At 58.3% G+C, this 18,904-nt stretch overlaps 1 protein-coding gene across 6 annotated transcripts in view; it reads left to right on the top strand.

Moving 5' to 3' along the window:
* The window catches only part of PSD4 (pleckstrin and Sec7 domain containing 4), a 34,820-nt gene extending 21,940 nt beyond the window's left edge, over positions 1 to 12,880 (top strand). For all 6 annotated transcript variants that reach the window (XM_087863662.1, XM_045808907.2, XM_045808911.2 and 3 more), the window contains 13 exons: positions 165 to 546; positions 3,234 to 3,410; positions 3,817 to 3,897; positions 4,043 to 4,155; positions 4,381 to 4,439; positions 4,618 to 4,707; positions 5,996 to 6,039; positions 6,425 to 6,585; positions 7,603 to 7,673; positions 7,793 to 7,959; positions 8,462 to 8,606; positions 8,925 to 9,068; positions 10,565 to 12,880. In XM_087863662.1, the coding sequence (XP_087719788.1) occupies positions 165 to 546; positions 3,234 to 3,410; positions 3,817 to 3,897; positions 4,043 to 4,155; positions 4,381 to 4,439; positions 4,618 to 4,707; positions 5,996 to 6,039; positions 6,425 to 6,585; positions 7,603 to 7,673; positions 7,793 to 7,959; positions 8,462 to 8,606; positions 8,925 to 9,068; positions 10,565 to 10,822 (1,892 nt within the window). In that variant the 3' untranslated portion in view covers positions 10,823 to 12,880. The remainder of the gene's footprint in view (positions 1 to 164; positions 547 to 3,233; positions 3,411 to 3,816; positions 3,898 to 4,042; positions 4,156 to 4,380; positions 4,440 to 4,617; positions 4,708 to 5,995; positions 6,040 to 6,424; positions 6,586 to 7,602; positions 7,674 to 7,792; positions 7,960 to 8,461; positions 8,607 to 8,924; positions 9,069 to 10,564) is intronic.
* Positions 12,881 to 18,904: the final 6,024 nt, after the last annotated feature.

Below are 18,904 nucleotides of genomic sequence, written 5' to 3'. Positions count from 1 at the left end.
GCCCGGAGGAGGGATAGAACGCTCTGCCCAGCTCCAGGGGGAGGAGCCCCAGGGAGGGAGCTCGTGGAGGTGGCCAAGCAGCCTGCTTTCCTGGCTCTGCCAGGCCCCTTGGCACTCAGCCTGCCTCGTGCCCCATGTCAGCTTCCCTCCACGCTCCTCCTCAGGTGACAGTGATGCCGAGTGTCCCCAGGAGTCTGCTCTGCGCACCTTGGCTCCTGGCCCTTGGGGGAGCCCAGCCTCATCGCCGGAGCCTAGCAGCCCCGAGTCTGAGAGCGGAGGCCCTGGCCCCAGGCCCAGCCCTGTGTCCTCCCAGGAAGGCAGCCCGCAGCCCCGGGGCCCCCACTGGGGCAGCAGTCTTCCCGAGTGGACCCTAGACGCTTCACGCCCTTCACTCTTGGAGACAGATGGGGCAGAGCCAAGTCTCCTGGAGAAAGAGGAGGCAGGAGAGACCCCACACCCAGGGAAGGAAGTAAAGAGTGAAGGCCCAGCCAGGACTCCAGAGGCTGGAGCCGTCCAGCCTGGCGCTCGCTTGACCTCTACAGAACGGTAAGTGTTAGACTAACCAGCTCTCTGATTCTAATTGTGGATGCATTTAAGAATACGCTGGTCTGGATGGAGCATGAGAAATGCCCACTGGGATTTAACATACCGACATCTGTTAAGCCAGCATTATAGGACTGCCAGCGGTTTTGAGCAATACTGGGGGGTTTGAAAGCACGAGAAACCAAACAGCAGACAGTTATACACATGGGGCAGGATCTGTGCCCGCTGAGGCAATGCCCCAAGAGCCCGGACACCAGGAGAGGAGGCGGGGAGGTGTTCGGAGGACCCGACCAGCGCCACGTGCCCAGAAAAACGGGAGTTGTGCTAAGCAGGGCAGGGAATGGGAAGGTCAGAGCTTGTGATGCGGGGATGACACGCTGCTTTCAACTTGAGGGGGTGTCTGGGAGAATCCCATCAGGGAGCCTTAGGCTGAGGGTGCTGGCTCAGGTCTCAGGGGAAGCCAGAACACCGAGGGGAAGACTGACTGGAACCAAGGGAGTGGATCTCGGAGCCCATAGCAGGATCGAATAATCCCAGAACTGTGGCCAGAGGCAGGAATAGGACCACTGGGAAACCAGCCTAGATGTCTGCCTGCCTCCGGAGGCTGCACGGGGCTGTCAGCACTGGGGCCTCCACCCGGGAAAGGGGTTTTGTCCTCTGGCTGGCAGAGGAGGGGTCATCCTGAAGAGGCCAGGGGGAACCGGTGATGGTTTGGGGTGCGCTAACTGAAGGCCCGCCCCTCCCCCACCATCTCAGTGTCACTGGGTGATGGGGACAGAACCTCAGGCCCCCAAAACCAAGGCATCTCTCTCATGGATCTGGAAAACTCTGCTGCCTCTGGAGGTGCTGGGAGGCTTGGGAATCAGGGGAGTCTCAGGATCTGAGAAGAGAGGGCTCATCATAGCAAAACTAAAGTCAGTTCAACCCAAAATAAAAGTAAGTAAAGCCACCTGAAATGAGAACCATATGTTCATAGTAAATAATGAAAAAAGGCTCGATTGGGGCTTTTCTTGCTATGATGCTAAATATTACATAAATAAATAAGTTTAATCTTATTTTCAGCACAATATTGGATCAAATTTTCCTGGGCCGAGTTTGCTGGTCCAATGGGATGTCTCATTTGTGCTTGACTGTCACAGAGAGGTCACAGAGGTTATTTTTTTTTATCATATTTTATGTTTTCATTTGATTTTATTTCAATTAATTTAATTTTTAATTTTTTGGGGGGGAGGGGCCGAGAGAGACGGAGAGAGAGAATCCCAAGCAGGCCCCATGCCTCAATTAATTTAATAGCAACTGTATTGAGAAATAATTCGCATATCATACAATTCACCCATTTAAAGTACACAATCCCGTGACAGTTTATATTTGCATTTTTTCCCCCAGAAGTAACTCCCCATCTAGATATTATTTTAGTAACAACACTTATGCACAAGGTCATTTCCGTAAAAGCATTTGAGGGTTTGCTCAGCTGATTATCAAATGGTTCTCTTCAGATGCGACGAGTGTGTCATTTTTCTCCCCTCCAGTTGTCCCCTGGCCTCCCTCCTTCGGTTCCTTGTTTGTCAGTGGCTTTTCCTGCGGTTCCTGGAATCTTCTGGCCTCACTGACACGGACTTCATGAAGCCCTGTGTTTTTGGGGGGCGAGATTCGTAGTGTCACTTTTCAGTGGGGCTCGTTACGCTGGCCCCTCCGGGTTCCCGGGAGCCTCAGAGAGAAGTGAGCCGCGTAGACACGGCCCAGTCGGGGCAGAGATGGCCGTTCGTGTGAGGAGAGAGGCCTGTCGCGGGCAGCCTCATTTCATAAGGGGTCAGCTTATCCGTGCACATTTTCAGTCCTGCTGATGTTGCTCACCTGTACAGCTCCCTGCCGGTGGTCACTGGGGTACAGAATATTCCGATAAGGAGGGTCCCCCAGCCCCGGTTGTCGTGTTGCAGGGGAAAGGGGAGAGTCCGGCAGAGACTGGGCTTGGTGACTCCTGAGGTTCTGAGTGTCAGACGCTGGGTGTCCCCCGAGTGTGTTGGGGCGGCCTGGTCCCCTGTATGTTCATAATAAGAGCAGGTCACCACGTGGCACCTGAGGCGAGGGCTTGCTTTCCCACAGGCTGCCGGTGTGGGAAGGGAGAGGTCGGAAGCCACCTCTGTGACCCCCCCCCCCCCGCCAGCTGTCGCCATGCCTGAGGCCCGGCTGGCTTCTTGTTCCTCCCTCAGCCTTGCACCTTGCTTGGCTTCAGCTCTAGGAGGGAAGCCTGACGCTGGAGCCCGGAGGGAAAAGGAGGGAAGGGGGCAAGGAGGCATCACGAGCAGGGCAGGACAGGTGAGGGAGACAAGTGGCTGGTGGGGGTCGGGGGGATGAATACTATCCCTCCTGGGGAAGGATTAAATACCACTGGCATCTTCAAAGGGCTGCACCCGCCCCCTGAGGTGAACTAGGCTCAGAACATCCTCGTGGTTTACCTGAGATAGTGCTGGGTGCTAAACGTGGCTCCAGGCCTGCAAGGTACGCCACCTCTCTGGATCCTCCCGGTGCCCAGGTCAGGCCCGGCCAGGTCCCTGCTGAGGCCCTGGTCCAGCTGCTCCCCCCAGCACTGCAGCTCCCCTGCTGAGCACCCCTTCCATGACTGACCTGGAGGGACGCTTGACCCTGTCCACCCCACGTGGTAGTCTGAGGACACTGTTGGACCTTTGCAGGCTTCCCGAGAGCCCCATGCCCCAAGCGAAGTCCTCGGAGGAAGGCCAAAGGCCACAAACTGGAGACAAGCTGGCTAATGGTGTCAGCCCCGACAAGGTGGCCTGGAACTTGGCCTCTCGCCTCTATCACCTGGAAGGCTTCCGGAAGTCCGAGGTGGCTGCCTACCTGCAGAAGAAGTAAGGGGCTTAGAGCTTGAGCAAGGCTGCAGGTTGCCTCAGGAGAGGAGGAGCGGTCCACAGACTCCGTCCCCTGGCTGCCCCACCGCTCACCTTTATCCTGTTGTTCCTGTCCCAATCCGTCCCCTCCTACATCCGCTTGCCGTGTCTGCCCCTTCCTCTTAGTCCCACTTGTCACCCCTTCTCCACACTCTCGAGCCCTACCTAGAGCCACCAGACCTGGCCACTTGCCTCCCCCACCCAACGTCCACTCGGCAGTGGACGGGTGCCCGTGGCAGACCAGACCCTGGCTGCCCCCTCGCCCTCTCACCTTCTGGGGATGTGTGCAGGCCCTGGGGCCCCTCGGCACCTGCGGCCCAGCCCAGACCTGCCCGGTGTGGGCTTCATTCCTATTTCCTCTCCGCAGCAATGACTTCAGTAGGGCCGTGGCTGAGGAGTACTTGTCCTTCTTCCAGTTTGGAGGCCAGAGCCTGGACCGAGCCCTCCGGTAATGCCTGCAGGCCCACTCTGGGGACGAGGGATGGCGGGGAGGGGGTGGCCCCAGTGAGGCCCGAATCTGATCGGCCCCCAGCTCTGGAGCCTGCCCACTGCCTCAGCCTGGGCTCTGTCCTGGACTCTGGCCCTCCTTCTAGGGGCTTCCTCCAGGCCCTGGTGCTCAGCGGGGAGACTCAGGAGCGGGAGCGAATCCTCTACCAGTTCTCCAAACGCTTCCATTACTGCAATCCCGGGGCCTTCTCCTCCGCAGGTAGGGAGGGGCGGGCTGAGGCCAGGGCAGGGCACGCTGGGCTGCTGGGAGAAGGACCGCGTGGAAGTGTCCCCCAGGGTCTGCTCAGGCGCTCACTGGGAGTGTGTTTGGGGGGCTGTGGAGACCCAGAAGCATCTGGGGGTCATCCCACCCAGCATGGGCTGTGGAAAGGCAGGAGTCCTGGTTCCAACGAGCTTTCTCTCCACTCGCCTCCCTCTGGGGCAGATTCTGTTCACACCTTGACCTGTGCCATCATGCTTCTCAACACGGACCTGCACGGACAGGTGAGGGGACAGGGAGCTTGAGGCCAGAGGCCTGGATGGGGTCATGGAAGGGCTCCGGGTGCAGTAGGTCTGGAGAACTGCAGAAGGTTCCAGAGTGGCGAACGGGGGGGGAGGGGGTTATCCTATGGGGGTGGGGAGTGTGTGCCCGCTGCTGCCCTACTTCTCTCAATGGCCACAGAACATTGGGAAGAGCATGAGTTGCCAGGAATTCATAACCAACCTGAACGGCCTGCAAGACGGCGGGAACTTCCCGAAGGAGCTGCTGAAGGTAAGGCACAGGGTGGGGCTGCTCCCTGGGCTTGTCATGCCGGGGCTCTCTCTGTAGCTCCTTGTCCCTGGGGGAGATGCTCAGCCTGGGCCTGGCTCTGCTGCAAGGTCCTCGGGAAGCCACAGCTTGTTTATGGAAGGTACTAGAGTGTGTGTCCTAGCCAGCAACAGCAGCAGCACTGTGGAATTTGTTGGCTTGTGCGAATTCGTAGGCCCCCTGCTTTGGACCTACTGAATTAGAATCTCTGGGGACCCCTTAAATGATCTCTGGAGTTTCCAGGTGATTCTGAGCCATGGGGAATCTGAGACGTACTGGGTTTTTGGCTCTCGGCGTGAAAAAGGGCAGACTTTTAAGTGGCAGTAAGTCTAAGACTTAGGAGCTGGATGTTCCAGGGTTTGAATTCTAGTCTTGGGCAGCCTGCCCCTTGGCCCGCTCTTGGAGTTCCTCCTGGGGTAGAAACCACGCTAAGTGTGGTGCCCACAATGAAATAAAGGTCGTCGGGGGCTTAGCACGGCCTGGAGGACACAGCAGGCTTTTTTTTTAAATTTTTTTTTTAATTTTTTAAAGATTTTATTTATTTATTCGACAGAGATAGAGACAGCCAGCGAGAGAGGGAACACAAGTAGGGGGAGTGGGAGAGGAAGAAGCAGGCTCCCAGCGGAAGAGCCCGATGTGGGGCTCGATCCCGTAACGCCGGGATCACGCCCTGAGCCGAAGGCAGATGCTTAACTGCTGTGCCACCCAGGTGCCCCAACAGCAGGCTTTTTTTAAACAGCGATGTACTGGTTCCTTTTGTCTATGTGGTGAACGTTTCTGGAACACTTGCTGTGTGCCTGGCGGCCTGCTAGGCATTGCCAGGGCTCCAAAGGCAAGCGAGATGCACAGACATGAATACTCTTCGTTAGATCATTTCAAAGTCCCAGTGCCTCGTTTACTCGTTCCTTCACCATCCGTCTGTAGCCCCTTGCTCTGTCAAATCCCTCTGGGCAGGAGGGTATTGGATGATTCATTTCCTTTTCAGGAGAACTAGCTCAGGCCTCCCTAAACTCAGGTAGGGACTAGGATTGCTTTGTCATCCTGTCTGCGCGTCTGGCCCGGTGCCTGGCACGCGGTGAGCGCTCCGTAAATGGTGGCACGCTTGTATGCGTGGGTGCACAGAGGCATGCGTGAGCTGCTTCCTGCTGGGGGTGGAAGAGGCAGCCTGCAGCTTGCCCCGGGCCTACCTCTGCCGGCACAGTTTGCGCCCCACGTGCCGCGGCTCCCTGCCCACTGTGTGCTTCTGTTCCAGGCCCTCTACTGGTCTATCCGAAGTGAGAAGCTTGAATGGGCCGTGTAAGTGAGAGTGCCCCTTCCCTCCACTCCCCACCCCTCTCCCCAGTCTCTGGGCCTGTCCTCCCTACACCTGCCCATCTGAGAGTTGGAGGAGCCCGGGGCGGGGGGCCTGGACAATGCTCCCCTCTGAGTGGGGTCCAGCCGGAGACCAGGCCCTGGGCCTGTCTCAAAAAGGGTAGAGGAGCCCAGATAGCACCTGGAGAAGCCGGGGGCCATGGGGGGTGGGGATGATAGGAGTGGATAGGCTGGCTTTGAAGGACTCCTTCTGGGGGGTCTCGGGGTATGGCTCCCCAGCTAGAGAGAGGGTGGAGGGTGCTGAGGCCGTGGGCACCTCCTGGTGGCCGTTGCCCCGTCAGTACTCCCAAGCTGATTCTCTGATGTCCAGGGACGAGGAAGATGCAGGCAGACCAGAGAAGGCCCAGGTGTCTCCCCCCACGGGCAAGATGAGCAACCCCTTCCTCCAGCTGGCCCAGAACCCCATGGCGCCCACCTACAAGCAGGGCATCCTGGCTCGGAAGATGCATCACGATGCGGATGGCAAGAAGAGTGAGTGTCTGCTGCCCCACTGCGTGTGGGGCTTGTGTCCGCCACCGAACCAAGTGTGCGTGTGCACGCGGGCGCGCACAGTGGCTCTGCACGGGCTGATGTGGGGGCCGGGGTGCAGACAGATGGCGCAGGTCAAGGACAGGCAGCCTGTGTTTCGTCCTTGATGGTGACCGTGTGCTGGGCACCGGGTAAGACGCCAGGGGGCAGGGGTGCAGAGACAAGACAGACCTAGGTCTCCCTGCTCCCAGGCCCCTCCCACCTGTGGTAAGGGGGAGGTTAGACGAGCACATCAGTGTCTGTGATGAAAGGTAGAAATGTCTGAGGGGTGTAGGGAGGGTGAGATCAAGTATGGGGGTGTGGAGGAGGGCTAGGTTTTGATTTGATTTGGAGGGTGAGATGTGGGGGACGGGGATGGGTGAGGCTTCTGGGAAATGATGGTATCTGAGCTGAACCTCGGGGGAAAAGAGGCCAGAGGGTAGTTCCCACAGACAAAGGAGCAGGCATAGTGTGCTGGGAACAGGGGGTATGTGACAGAGTAGCAGACACACAGAGGCTTTCGGACTGGGCAACGACAGGACCACATCCTGGATCCTGGATGGCTCGGACAGGGTGTGGCCGCCAGCCAGGGAACTAGCATTTGGCTGCAAGAGGCCACAGGGCCTGAGCAAGGCTGGGAGGTGACCCTGGGGAAGCCGGCCTTCTTCTGCAAGAGGACCTGAGCCCCTGTGCCTCTCTGGATGGGACCAGAAAGATGTCTAGTGGCACTGTGCTCATGGGTGGGAATATTTGGAGAGGGGACAGTGGGTGTGGACATCTGCTCTTGTTTGTGGCATCCGAGGACGATTGCCTGGGTGTGAGGCATGGCACCTGCTTGGTCGTGATTGTGTTTTGTGGTGTGGGTATGTTGCTGCGTGTTTACATGCACCTGCGGAGGGACTGAGCTGGCGGGGAGAGGGGACCGTGTGCGTCTGAGTCTGGCTGGGGTGCCATCACTGCCTTTCTGTTCTCCTGGGGCAGCGCCGTGGGGCAAGCGTGGCTGGAAGATGTTCCACACCTTGCTTCGGGGGATGGTCCTCTACTTCCTGAAGGTAGGAAGGGGGTGCACAGCCCTGACAGGCAGGGTGGGGAAGAGGGAAAGGCCCAGAATGGCTCGGAGGGTGGGCCACTGATGATCAGCTCTTTTCTGAGCCCCTGTGTCCCGTGGCAGGGAGAGGACCACTGCCCCCCTGAAGGGGAGAGTTTGGTGGGGCAGATGGTGGACGAGCCGGTGGGGGTGCACCACTCGCTGGCCACCCCGGCCACCCATTACACCAAGAAGCCCCACGTCTTCCAGCTGCGGACTGCCGACTGGCGCCTCTACCTCTTCCAGGCCCCGTAAGTCCCCGGGGGGACGGGGGAACAGCCAAGCAGCAAGGCCTTGGCTCTCCTCTCCCTGATCCCTTGCTCACCGCCTTCTGACGGCTGCTAGCTGGGGCCCTGGTGGGAACAGGAGAATGCTGCCGCTGACAGGGGTCCTAGGGCTGCACCTGCTCCCCTGACCCCGCCCACTCTGCCCCTGCAGCGGCCTCCTCCCTGGAAGCCCCAGGTCCAGCCTCCTACTTCTGAACCCAGGATTCCAGGAAGCCTCTAGCAATTTTTTTTTTTTTTTTTTTTTTTGCATTTGATCCAGAATCTATTGCCTTCCTAGATTTTCCTCTTGGACGGATGATAAAAACCATGGCAGAGGTCGACCACCTCGACGGGTGGCCGGGCTTCTGGCTTTTTGAGGCGCTCGGTCCTGAGAGTCTGGAAGGCTGTGCAGACCACGGGAGGTTGGGGGGAGAGGGGCAGGACCGACTTTGTCACCTTGGGGACTGACGGCCCCCTCTGCCCTCAGCACTGCGAAGGAGATGAGCTCCTGGATCGCGCGCATCAACCTGGCCGCAGCCACGCACTCGGCGCCGCCCTTCCCCGCCGCGGTGGGCTCCCAAAGCAGATTCGTCCGGCCCATCCTCCCGGTGGGCCCCGCCCAGAGCTCCCTGGTACGCGCCCCGGGAAGGGGCGGGTGCGGCCGGGAAGGGGGCTGCCAGGGACCCGGGGACAAAGTGGGAGATAGGAGAGCGGGGCTGCGCACCTGGTTTGGGAACCCGGAGGGGGGGTGCGCTGCGCACCTGGGCCCGGTAACGGGGGGGGGGGGGCGGGGTGAGCTTCTCACCTGGGCCCGGGAACAGAGGGAGTGTGGGTGGGCTGCGCACCTGGGTCCGGGAACGGAGAGGGGTTTGCGGTGGGCTATGCACCTGGGGCTGGGAACGGAGGGGGGTGCTGTGGGACAGCTTTCCCCCTCCGCCTCCCGCTCCCAGGAGGAGCAGCATCGATCCCACGAGAACTGCCTGGACGCTGCGTCCGACGACCTGCTGGATCTGCAGAGGAACTTACCGGAGCGGCGGGGCCGCAGCCGAGAGCTGGAGGAGTACCGTTTGAGGAAGGAGTACCTGGAGTATGAGGTCAGGCTCCGGAGTCTCCGCCCTCCCTGGTCTCTCCGGCCCCTCGGCTGGGCCCTCTGCCGCCCTCTCGCGGCCGCATCCGGCCTTGCAGCCTTCGTTCCCCGGGCCGCTTAGGGCGGCGGGAGACCCCTTGTGAGCCTCTGTAGGCACTCAGACCCCTTCACTTCTTGTCCTGGGGCCACCTAGCAGCTGCTTGTCTGGACACACTCACAGGGACGTTTTATCACTTTCTTTCACCTAAGAGTACACCGTATTTGGCTTTACCTAAATTGAAGGAAAAACTGTATTTTAGTTGAATTATTTCCCCAAGACCTACCTAGTACTAATAGGCAGTGTCATGGACGTTCTCTTACTTGCCTGTATTATCTTGCTTAGTTGTCTCACCGCTCTGGGGTAGGGACGATTATCCTCACTTTACAGATGAGGAAACAGGCAGGGACAGATGAAACAACTCGTCCAAACTTGGTGAGTTCACACCCTACTCCAGTCAGGGCCATGCCTCATTTAACTAAGGACCTTTTTCATCCCCTGATCGATGCCGCGTTGTTTTATCCCCTAGCTCCCCATCTTACCCCCCACCCCCTTATACCTTACGCCTCTGGTCAGTGCACACATTCTGCGACCCGAAGCAGGAGCGGTAGGTGAGGGGCGTATGAGAACAGAGAGGGTCAGAGCCATCCCGCGGCAGAGACCAGAGATGGGAGCGTCCGTGTCACCCCCAGGCTGTGTTCGCCGGGCCTCGCACTGCCCCCTCCCTGCCTTTGTGGCCCATCCCTTGGCTTGTGGGTGCACTGCTTCCCAGGGGCCCTGGGCTGCCAGGACCCAGCCCTGCCTGCAGAATTCTAGCCTCTCCCTGCCTATGACCAGCTGTAACCTGCAGCAAGCCCCTGGCCCTCCCTGGACCTCACTTCCCTCTCTATCAAGTGGAGACAGTGATTCCTGGGCCCCCCTACCACCTGGGGCTGGGATGAGGGTCGGGCGGGGTGGAGGGTGAGCGTGCACTTAATACACCGAAGGCTGCTGTTTACGGAGGCCTCCGGAATGTTCGGCAGATGAAGGGAGTAGGCACCCCGCTCTCCAGATGCCAATTGTTAAAATGCTGTTCAGACTCAATTAGGCTTCAGTACAGATGTGAGCCGTGTGTGTGCAGTGCCGCACAGATTAGGCCTAGTGGGTTATGGATCTTTTAGTGTCTCAGACGTAGCAAGTTCTGGAGACGTTAGTTACAGCGCTACGAGGTGGTGGCTGTTAGAACAGGGCTGGGCTGGTGACTGCACTGTCTGGGTCACTGCGGGGCTTGGGGATGTGGCTGCCGCGCTCTGCAAAGTCTGCTGGCTCAAGCTCAGCGCAGACGTTGGTGTTGGTCCAGCCCTCTTTCTGCAGCAGTCTTCACCACCAGACTTTGTACCTGTGGGAGCGGTCTGCCCCTCATGAGCCCCGCCCCCTCCCGCCCTGGAGCCGGGCTGGCACTAAGGTGGCGGGGCCGTGTGTTGCAGAAAACCCGCTACGAGACCTACGTGCAGCTGTTGGTGGCCCGTCTGCACTGCCCCGCGGATGACCTGGACTTGTGGGAAGAGCAGCTGCGGAGGGAAGCCGGCGGCACTCAGGAGCCCAAGCCCAGCCTGAAGAAGTCCCACTCCAGCCCGTCCCTGCACCAGGAAGAGGCCCCCACCACGGCCAAGGTGAAGCGCAACATCTCAGAGCGCAGAACTTACCGGAAGATCATACCCAAGAGGAACCGCAATCAGCTCTAAAGCTGGCATCAGCCCCACGGACTCTGGCCCCGTGTTTGGGGGGGACCTGAGAGGAGACCCCACGGAGAAGCTTTGTTTCAGTGGGTCCGTGTTGGGGGATGAGGCCCTCCCCTTTCCCGCTGAAGGACAACCCTGTTTCTCTGCAGTCCTCACTCCCCCGTTCACTGGAGCTTTCCTAATAGTGCTGTGCCCACCCCCCTGGCAGCCCCCAGCGGCCCCAGTCCCTGCTCACTCCCAAGGGAGGACACAGGTCAAGGGTTTGGCTGCACTCCCATGTCACCCTCACCCCTTCCACAATCCAGAGTGGCCACATTTCTTGGGCCTGGGGGCAGCTCAGGGCTCATTTGAGAATCAGAGTACCTGCGGGCCCTGAGCTTCCAGAAGGGAGGCTGGGGCAGCAGAAGCACATCTGGGCAGTCAAGCCAGGGGAGCCACAGCTCTGAGGATGGTCTTGCTCTGGGACTCAGGTGACATGCGGTGAGAGGTCCTGGGAGACCCCAGCCAGCCTCAGGTGACTGAGAGAGCAGGGTGGCTCAGCCCTGCCCCCTGACAGGTAGGCCTTGGGGCTGGGGGGGGGGGGGGGGGCTTCGAGGACAAACTCAGTGAGGCTGACCCTAGGGCCCTGGGCCTTTGTGTCCTTTCCCCCTATAGTCGTCCATGTGCCCGGGGCAGATGAGAGAGGCCCCACCTCACACACCCAATTGCTAATCATCAGAGCAGAGCCATTGGTGGTCAGTGAGGGCCATGGGGTTGGGCCTCCAGAGCTCTGTGGGGAGCCCTGGGAACAAGGGGCCTTTGTTTTCCCAGAGCAGGGAAGGAGGTCCTCCAGGTTCGGACTTGGGAGAGGCTGAGGGGCAAGAGGCCGTGTTACATCCCCTGGAGGCTCTCTTGGGAGAGCTTGTCTGAGAGCTGTGAGGGCCAGGTAGAAGCCTGGCTCCTCCCGCACACCCCACCCCATAAAGTTGCATTCCCCAGGAGGGGCACCAGGGCCCCTTCCAGACCCACCCCCTCCCCGCCAGCGCTCAGGGGGCTTTGCTGCCCTTCCTGGGAAGTTCCCCTGTGCTGCCCTCTGGCTGCCTCCCAGCTGGTCTCTGGGGGAGGTTCCGGACACTCAGGGACCTGGGGCTCTGCCTGTGGGAAGGAGGCTGGCTTGGAGGGGCAGCCACCATTGTCTCTGTTCAGCCAAGTGTGCGAGTAGGCCGCCTGCCAAGAGGGGCCTCTGCTGCCTGTCTGCCGCCTGCTGGCTGACGCACGGCCTCTCCAGCCTTCCCGCCAGGGCCCTGCCCCTCCCATCCGTGCCTGAAACCAGCCCTGGGGCCTGGAGCACCACCGAGTGGGGCTGGCCCTTGGGGACCACAAAGGGTGTCAGGCCAGGGCTCAGGGCTGGGCCAAGTACCCAGTGGGTGCACAATAAATGCAGGCCGGTGAAGAAGGAGGTGTGCACGGATGTGTGAGGAAGGGAGGGTCAGGCAGACCTGCGTGGCTGGAGCCACCCGCAGGATGCCAGGCTGGGTCTCCCCTCGCCCGGGCGCATCTGTGCCTACATGCGTCTGTATGTGCCTGCATAGGTCTGTGCATGTGTGTGGAACACGGTGCGTGCAGGCTGTCAGAGCCTCAGGGAACCTCTGAATCATTCATTCATCCACTCATTCATTCATTTCACAAATAGTATTGACCACTATTTATGGGCCAGTACGAGGGGATTCCAGAAATGACTGAAACATGTCTCTGGCCTCCAGGAGGTAACCATCCTGTTTTCTGGTTCCTTGCTGTCAGTAAAGAGGCACACTTTATCTCGTGGGGGGGGGGGCTGCTGAAGACACATTCCCACCCTTCGCTCAGGGATTTGGATTCAGGAGGTCTGGGTCGGGGGCATGGATATATATTTTTAAAGCGGCTTGCGTCACTGATGTGCAGTTAATAGGTGAAAACCTAGTATCAGGTGGATGTGACTTGCCCCTGGACCGACACAAGCTTGGCCTTGAGTGGGTTATTTGACCTTACTGAACGTGTATCCTTATTTCTAAAGCCAGAATAAAAGGCGGAGGTTTGTCTGCATTTGTGCATGTATGTGGCACTTCGATGCATCTTGGCTCATGTGTGGGACTGGCACCTCTCTTTCACCTGGGCACCCGAAGCCTTCAGAGACAGATCGGGGCTGCAGGGCCTCACCTGGCCAATGCAGCCTAGGCTTGGCTTGGCCCGGCCCAGAGGCCTGGGGAGGTGGAGACTGCGTCGTTAGGCTGCAGTTCTGAAATGTGACCACTGGGGGGCGGGCTTGCATTTTTCAAGCTCGTAGGGCTCAGGTGTCCCGCTGCAGAGCTCTCTTCCCAGAAGAGAAAGTTAGTCTGTTTCTCCCCATCCATCACCAGAACCTGGACCTTCCACTTCCTTAAACCCACAGTGGTCCAGGCCAGGACTCCCACCTTCTGGAGAAGTTAGCCATGCAAAGGGTTGCAACTCCGACATCTTCCTGTGGATGGAAAGGAAAAGGGTTTCTGGAGCCATATGGGGGCGCCTAGAGTTCCCCAAAGAATTGTCCCCACAAAAGTGAAAACTGAGTGAGCTCCCAGTCCCAGTCCTGAGATGTGGGGCAGATCCGACCCAAGGCCTGTGTCTGAGCTTGTGTCCACCCTTGCTTCCTTTCCCATCTGGGAGGTGGGTTGGTGCATCTCCTTGCGGACAACGGGACGGACGGGCACAGGTTCTCGGTGATGAGCTCAGGCTCTGGAAGGCTGGCTGAAGTTTGTCTTTGGTTCCTCCTTTCCGTTCTAGGGGGGCTCAGGGCCCTGGGCCTGCCATGACCCAGGTGATACCCCAGATGTAACCTCTTCCTGGTCTTACAGCATCTCTGTGCCGTGAGGCTTTTTGCTGATAACGTTCATTTGCTGGTTGTTTGCCAAGCACCAGAAAAGAGTAAAAGGCCGCTGAGGCCCAAGTCTTGGGTCCTTTCCTTTTGGGGGTCAGAGTCCGATGGTGACGACAGGTGGGCTATATTGGAAGGAGCTGGGCTGCCGGACTGGGTGGAGGTGGGCCAGGGAAACACGGCAGTAAGGGTGGGGCGGGGCCTGCTCACATAGGACCTTGCCTGCAGCCCCCCAGCGTGCTCTACCAGCAGAGAGGCCCAGGCTCTCCTGGCTTGGGAGGCAGCCAGCTGGGAGCCTTGCTTTAGGAAAATGAAATGACTTGAGTGAATAAGGCCAATGGGTAGAGTGAGAATATGGCCTGGAGACCCTCTCTACTGCCTGTGCTACTTTTCTGTAAGTCTAAAATAAAAAATGAAAAGGCGGGGGGGAAACCAATGGCCTGGAAACTTAGGACAACCTGGCAATCCCCCATCTGGCCCTTCTTCCTCCCTTCCCCCCACCCCCACCCGCGTGCCAGCACATACTTATGGCTTTCCTGAATGCCACACTCTCCATGATGGCCCCTCCCCATTGCCCCTCTGCCAGCTTTTCTGGATGTCTCTGCCCCCTTGCTGTCTAACTGCAGCTCACACCTTAGCCAGTCCCTTCCTTTTCCCTTCTCTGGAAGAAGAGGTGCTCACTGCATTCCTGGGACTGACCTCTCCGAGACCACACACCACCCCTGCCTCTGCCTGCCATGACCGCTCTCCTTCAGGGGTCCCATCTGGGTCTTTGGGCCTACTTTCTACCCCCTTCCTTGTCCCTTGCAAACAACTTCCAGCGTATCACCCTCACGAGGAAAAAGAAAAAGAAAAGCCTGCATTTGACTCTTCGCTTCCTGTAGCTGAGACCCACAAATGTGTGGTCTTTGCCAGCTGTTTCTCTCCCTCGCCTGGCTCCCGTTCACACCTGGTTCCCATTCACACCTGGCTCCCATTCACACTTTGAAGACTGGCTTCTGCTCTACCCTTCCCTGAAACGGGGACACACCAGAAAGGCCACTGATGACCCTTAATCATCAATCCAATGTCTTCTCAGCCTACATGCCCCTCACCTCTCAGCGACCTTTGACCCAGAGACTTGCCTGCTCCCCGCACACCCCCCCCCACACACACAAGGCCCAGTGTGATCTGGTCTCAGCAGGCAGGACCTGGAGTTGGACTGCCCGGGATCGAGTCCCCAGCTGTCTGACCACGGGCCAGTTACTTAGCCTCTTGTACTTTGGTTTGCTTTTTTATCAAATGGGGATAATAACACTACTTACCTCACAGGGTCCTTGTGAGGAATAAGTAAAATTATGCGCGTAAACATCTCGGAACAATGCCTGGCACCGAAGGAAAGCCTAGCAAGTTAGCTATTAGTTCACGGTCTTGCTGGCCTTACCACTCCCGTCCTTGGGGCACCGCTTAGGTTCTGCTCTCCAGATGCAAGGCCTTGGCTTTCCCTCTGCCTGAAGTTGCGAGCAACAAATCTGAACTCGAACGGGCTTTAGCAAAAAAAGGACATTTCCTCGATGCCATAATGGGACAGTCTATATTCAGGTCAGGTGAGGCTTGCGCTAGGGCTCCGCACTGAACCTTGCCCCCCTCTATTCTTCTGGGCTCCATCTCCCAGGCTAGGAGGCAGGAGCAGCCCTCACGGTCCCAAGATGGCCCCAGTAGCTACCAAATCGCCTTCTTCTTGGTGCCAGTCTAGCACATAGAGACCATCTGCTTCTTGGGAAGTTCAAACTCAAGTCCAGGAACAGAGTCTCTCTGAGCTGCCCACTCTGAGCCATGTGCCCACTCTGAGCTGATCACCAGGGTAGTCAGAGCCCACCTTCTGAGATGGGGTGGTTGTGAGGCAGTATCACGAAAAGGATGGGGACTGGGACCAGCTGAGGAGAAGTTCTGAGTACTACCAGTCCCGGGAAGGGGAGGAAACCAACTGTATCTGGATGCCGTCTCCTCCAGGAAGCCTTCCTGGAGCCCTGCTCCGCCAGTTAAGTCTGTAACTTTCTACCTCCCTCCCTTCCCCTGCACTCCCCTCATTCCCTTCCCTCTTCTTTCTGTCTCTGCTCCCAGTAGAACATTTGCTTCCCAAGGGTCGGAGCTGGGCAAGCTGGTTTCCGTTGCTCAGGGCCCAACACCTGCAGTCCAAAAGTGTAACTCTCAAAACCGTATCCCCCCTGGGCTTCCGGCCTCCACGTTCTCCTGGTTCTTCTCCCTTCTTACCTGTTCTTTTTCTGTCTTTCCTCCCCTTGCTCCTCCTACCCCTGAACTCTGCTTTCTCCCAAAGTGTGGATTTCGGAGGCTTCAGGACAGCTCCTGGGAAAGCCTCCTGACGTAAACCTTCGGCTCTGGTCTCTGCGCTGGATTTCAGCCCCGGGGGTCTGACTGGGCGGGACGAGGCCCTCAACCATCTGCCTGGAGAGGGTAAGTTTCCGTACAGACATTACTACACAGAAGACTGGATTCAGGGTCGTCGCCCTACACTGTCCGCTTCTGACCCCCGTTTCTATGAATGATTCTGTGGCGGTTCTGTGACAGTGGATGTGAGAGGGGACACACCAGGGTTATGAGGGTATTTGAGCCAAATGGGCCTTTTTGCCTCATCCTCGGTGTCAGGCGGAAGCTTCTGGTTTTCTGACGTCTTTGCCTCCGTCTGGTGTGACACGGACAGGGTCTGGACGAGGTACATGGACAGAAAAGCAATGACTCTCTCAGTCAGGTAAGGGACCGTGACACCCTTCCACCTGGCCACCGCCACGAGGCTCCAGGCCCACGCACAGCTCCACGGCGGCCGCCTGGGACCACTCGCTATGTATTTTCTGTGGTCCTGATGCTTTCGTTCTTATTTGTTTTTTTCTAATTTATTGCATGCATTTCCTGTGAGCTGTCTCAAATCCTCTCTGGAACAAGGTGGGGAATACATTAATATTTAAAATAAAATAAACAAAATGTCAGTGTGTGTGTGTGTCTTAGGTCGGAAATTCCTTAAGGGCAGGGACCATGTCTGTTTATATAGCCCCCGGCACAGTGTCAGATTGAAGCTTAACAAATGAATTTTGATGAAGAGGGAGAAGGAAGATGCCTGCAGGAAGATACAGAGATGGAGACTTCACCCTCCAGCTACCCCTCAGCCACAGCCCCTTTGGAAGGGGCGCCCTTCCTCACCCCGTTCCTGACCCTCCAGGTTCCCTGCTGTCATCCCTGCCCTGTCCACACTCCGCATGACCACCCCTGTCCTCACCCAGACCCTGCTGTCTTGCAGACGTTCGTTCGCTCTCCACACACAGCCCCAGATGCACCTCACTCAGGGCATCACCCCTGAACACCCAGCCCCCCCTTCACCCTCTGCCCCAGCCCCACAGGCTCAGCCAAGGCAGGCCATCAGCGCATGGGACTAGGGAACGCCACCTAACCCACCGGCAGAGCGGTTGGAGGTGCTGTCCCCACTCGTGCCTTGGCCCCATGGGGGCCTCCAGCCAGGCGGGGACGTGGCAGAGGGAGGGAGAGGGTAAGCTGCTTCAAAACTCCAGATGCAGCAGTTAAAAAGAGGACAGAGGCAATGATCCTTCAAATTGCCACATCTGTATAATCTGCCTTTTATTTTCTGCTTCATGAAGTTTTATTTCCTATTATTTATTCACCTCCCCGCCCTCCCCTCCCCCGCCTCCGCTCCTCCTTAGCAGGCGACATGCTCAGATGGGCCCTGAGCCTTGGCCTGGGTCTCAGCCCACCTCCGCCCAACCCCCACCCTGGGCCGGCTGCTAAGAGAAGGCACCTGCTCCCCCTTCGAGGACGCCCCCCCAACATTGTGCCACAGCCCCTATGCGCCCCTCCCTCCACCCTCCAAGTGGAGCTTGGATGCAATGTGCTTGGGGGGAAGGGATCGGGGAGGTGAGGCCTGTCCCCCGAGACTGCTGTCACTGTCACCACCACTTAGCAGGAACTTAGGGGAAGGAAGAACCCAAGCACCTAGAACTCACGGCCAGCAGAAGTCTCCCTCCCCATGTACCCTCTCCCCACTCTCCTGGGTCTCCTGGGTCTCATTTCCACCCTCAACACCTCTTCCTCCCCCCTAGAGATGTGCTGGGGGGGGCAGCCTGCTGAGCTGGGGAGGGGGACATTGAGATGGGACGAAGGGGGACCAGCCAAGCCCGCACAGGGAGGGCAGCTGCCCAGCTGGTTTAGGCCCTGAGACCCCTCTTCCCCTTCCTGCCCTGGCCCTGTTGCAGAAACAAAGAAGCAGCTCTGAGAAAAACCCAGGGCTTCGGCTCCCAGCTAGCGGCAGGTGAGGCTGGAGTGGGGTGAGAGGGTGTTTGGAAAAGGTGGCTTACATTTTGCCTTCCCTCACCTAGCACCCTCCTTCTCCCTCCTGGGAACACAAGCACAGTAGAACAGCCCTTTTCTGCGGAGAGAAGTCTGGCTTTTAGGCCCCAGGGGGGTTTAGGGTTTGTGGGTGGTGTTCCCAGGGGCGGCTGCTTCTTGGAGAAGACAGAGAACGCCTGGGAGGGACAGGAAGGATTCTGCAAATATTATCTGAAACCTGAAAGCACTTTACATTTCCTCTCTCATGGCCTTCAACACCTTTCCACCTTGTTCTGTAGGGATTTCGTCAAAGTCTCATTTCTGAGTCGGAGGGATTTGGGGGTGGGGGTGGCGGATGGTGGAACCCAATTGGATTCATCTTTGTCTCTGCTCAGTGCCTCTCACCGGGTCTGGCACGTAGTAGGTGCTTCGGGAGAGACCCCCAGATGAGCGTGTCAGTGAATGTGAGTTCAACAGACTCTTCCTGCCCCTGCCTCCAGGAACTGCAGCTCCTTAGCCCTGCTCTGGTTTCCGCCCCCAGCCTGGAATCCTTTGGAAGCCTGGCTTAGCTCCTCCAGCCGAGGCAGGCCCCCAGTGCCCTGTGTGAGTGGGGCACCAGAAGCCACCCCACCCCAATAGAGACCTGATTCCAAATATGGAAATATGGTGTTTCCTGTGGTGTTCAATGGAAAATTACCTGGGGAATTTGGGAAAAGAGGCTTCATACCTGAACCAGTCAGATGAGGCTGGGAATGCCTTTCACTGACCCAGGCGGCTATTGAACCGCCATGTGAGGGCTGGACATCATGGCCCATGCCATGCATTTTACGGCTGAGGAAACTGGAGTCCCCTGTGGTCTCCAGTGCGGAGGTGACAGGGTGGGG

This window comes from Ursus americanus, chromosome 7, assembly GCF_024610735.1.
Source record: "Ursus americanus isolate L20-20 chromosome 7, mUrsAme1.1.p, whole genome shotgun sequence".
Taxonomy (NCBI): domain Eukaryota; kingdom Metazoa; phylum Chordata; class Mammalia; order Carnivora; family Ursidae; genus Ursus; species Ursus americanus.
The sequence above is the reverse complement of the archived record's forward strand: the minus strand, read 5'-3'. Positions and strand labels throughout refer to the sequence as shown.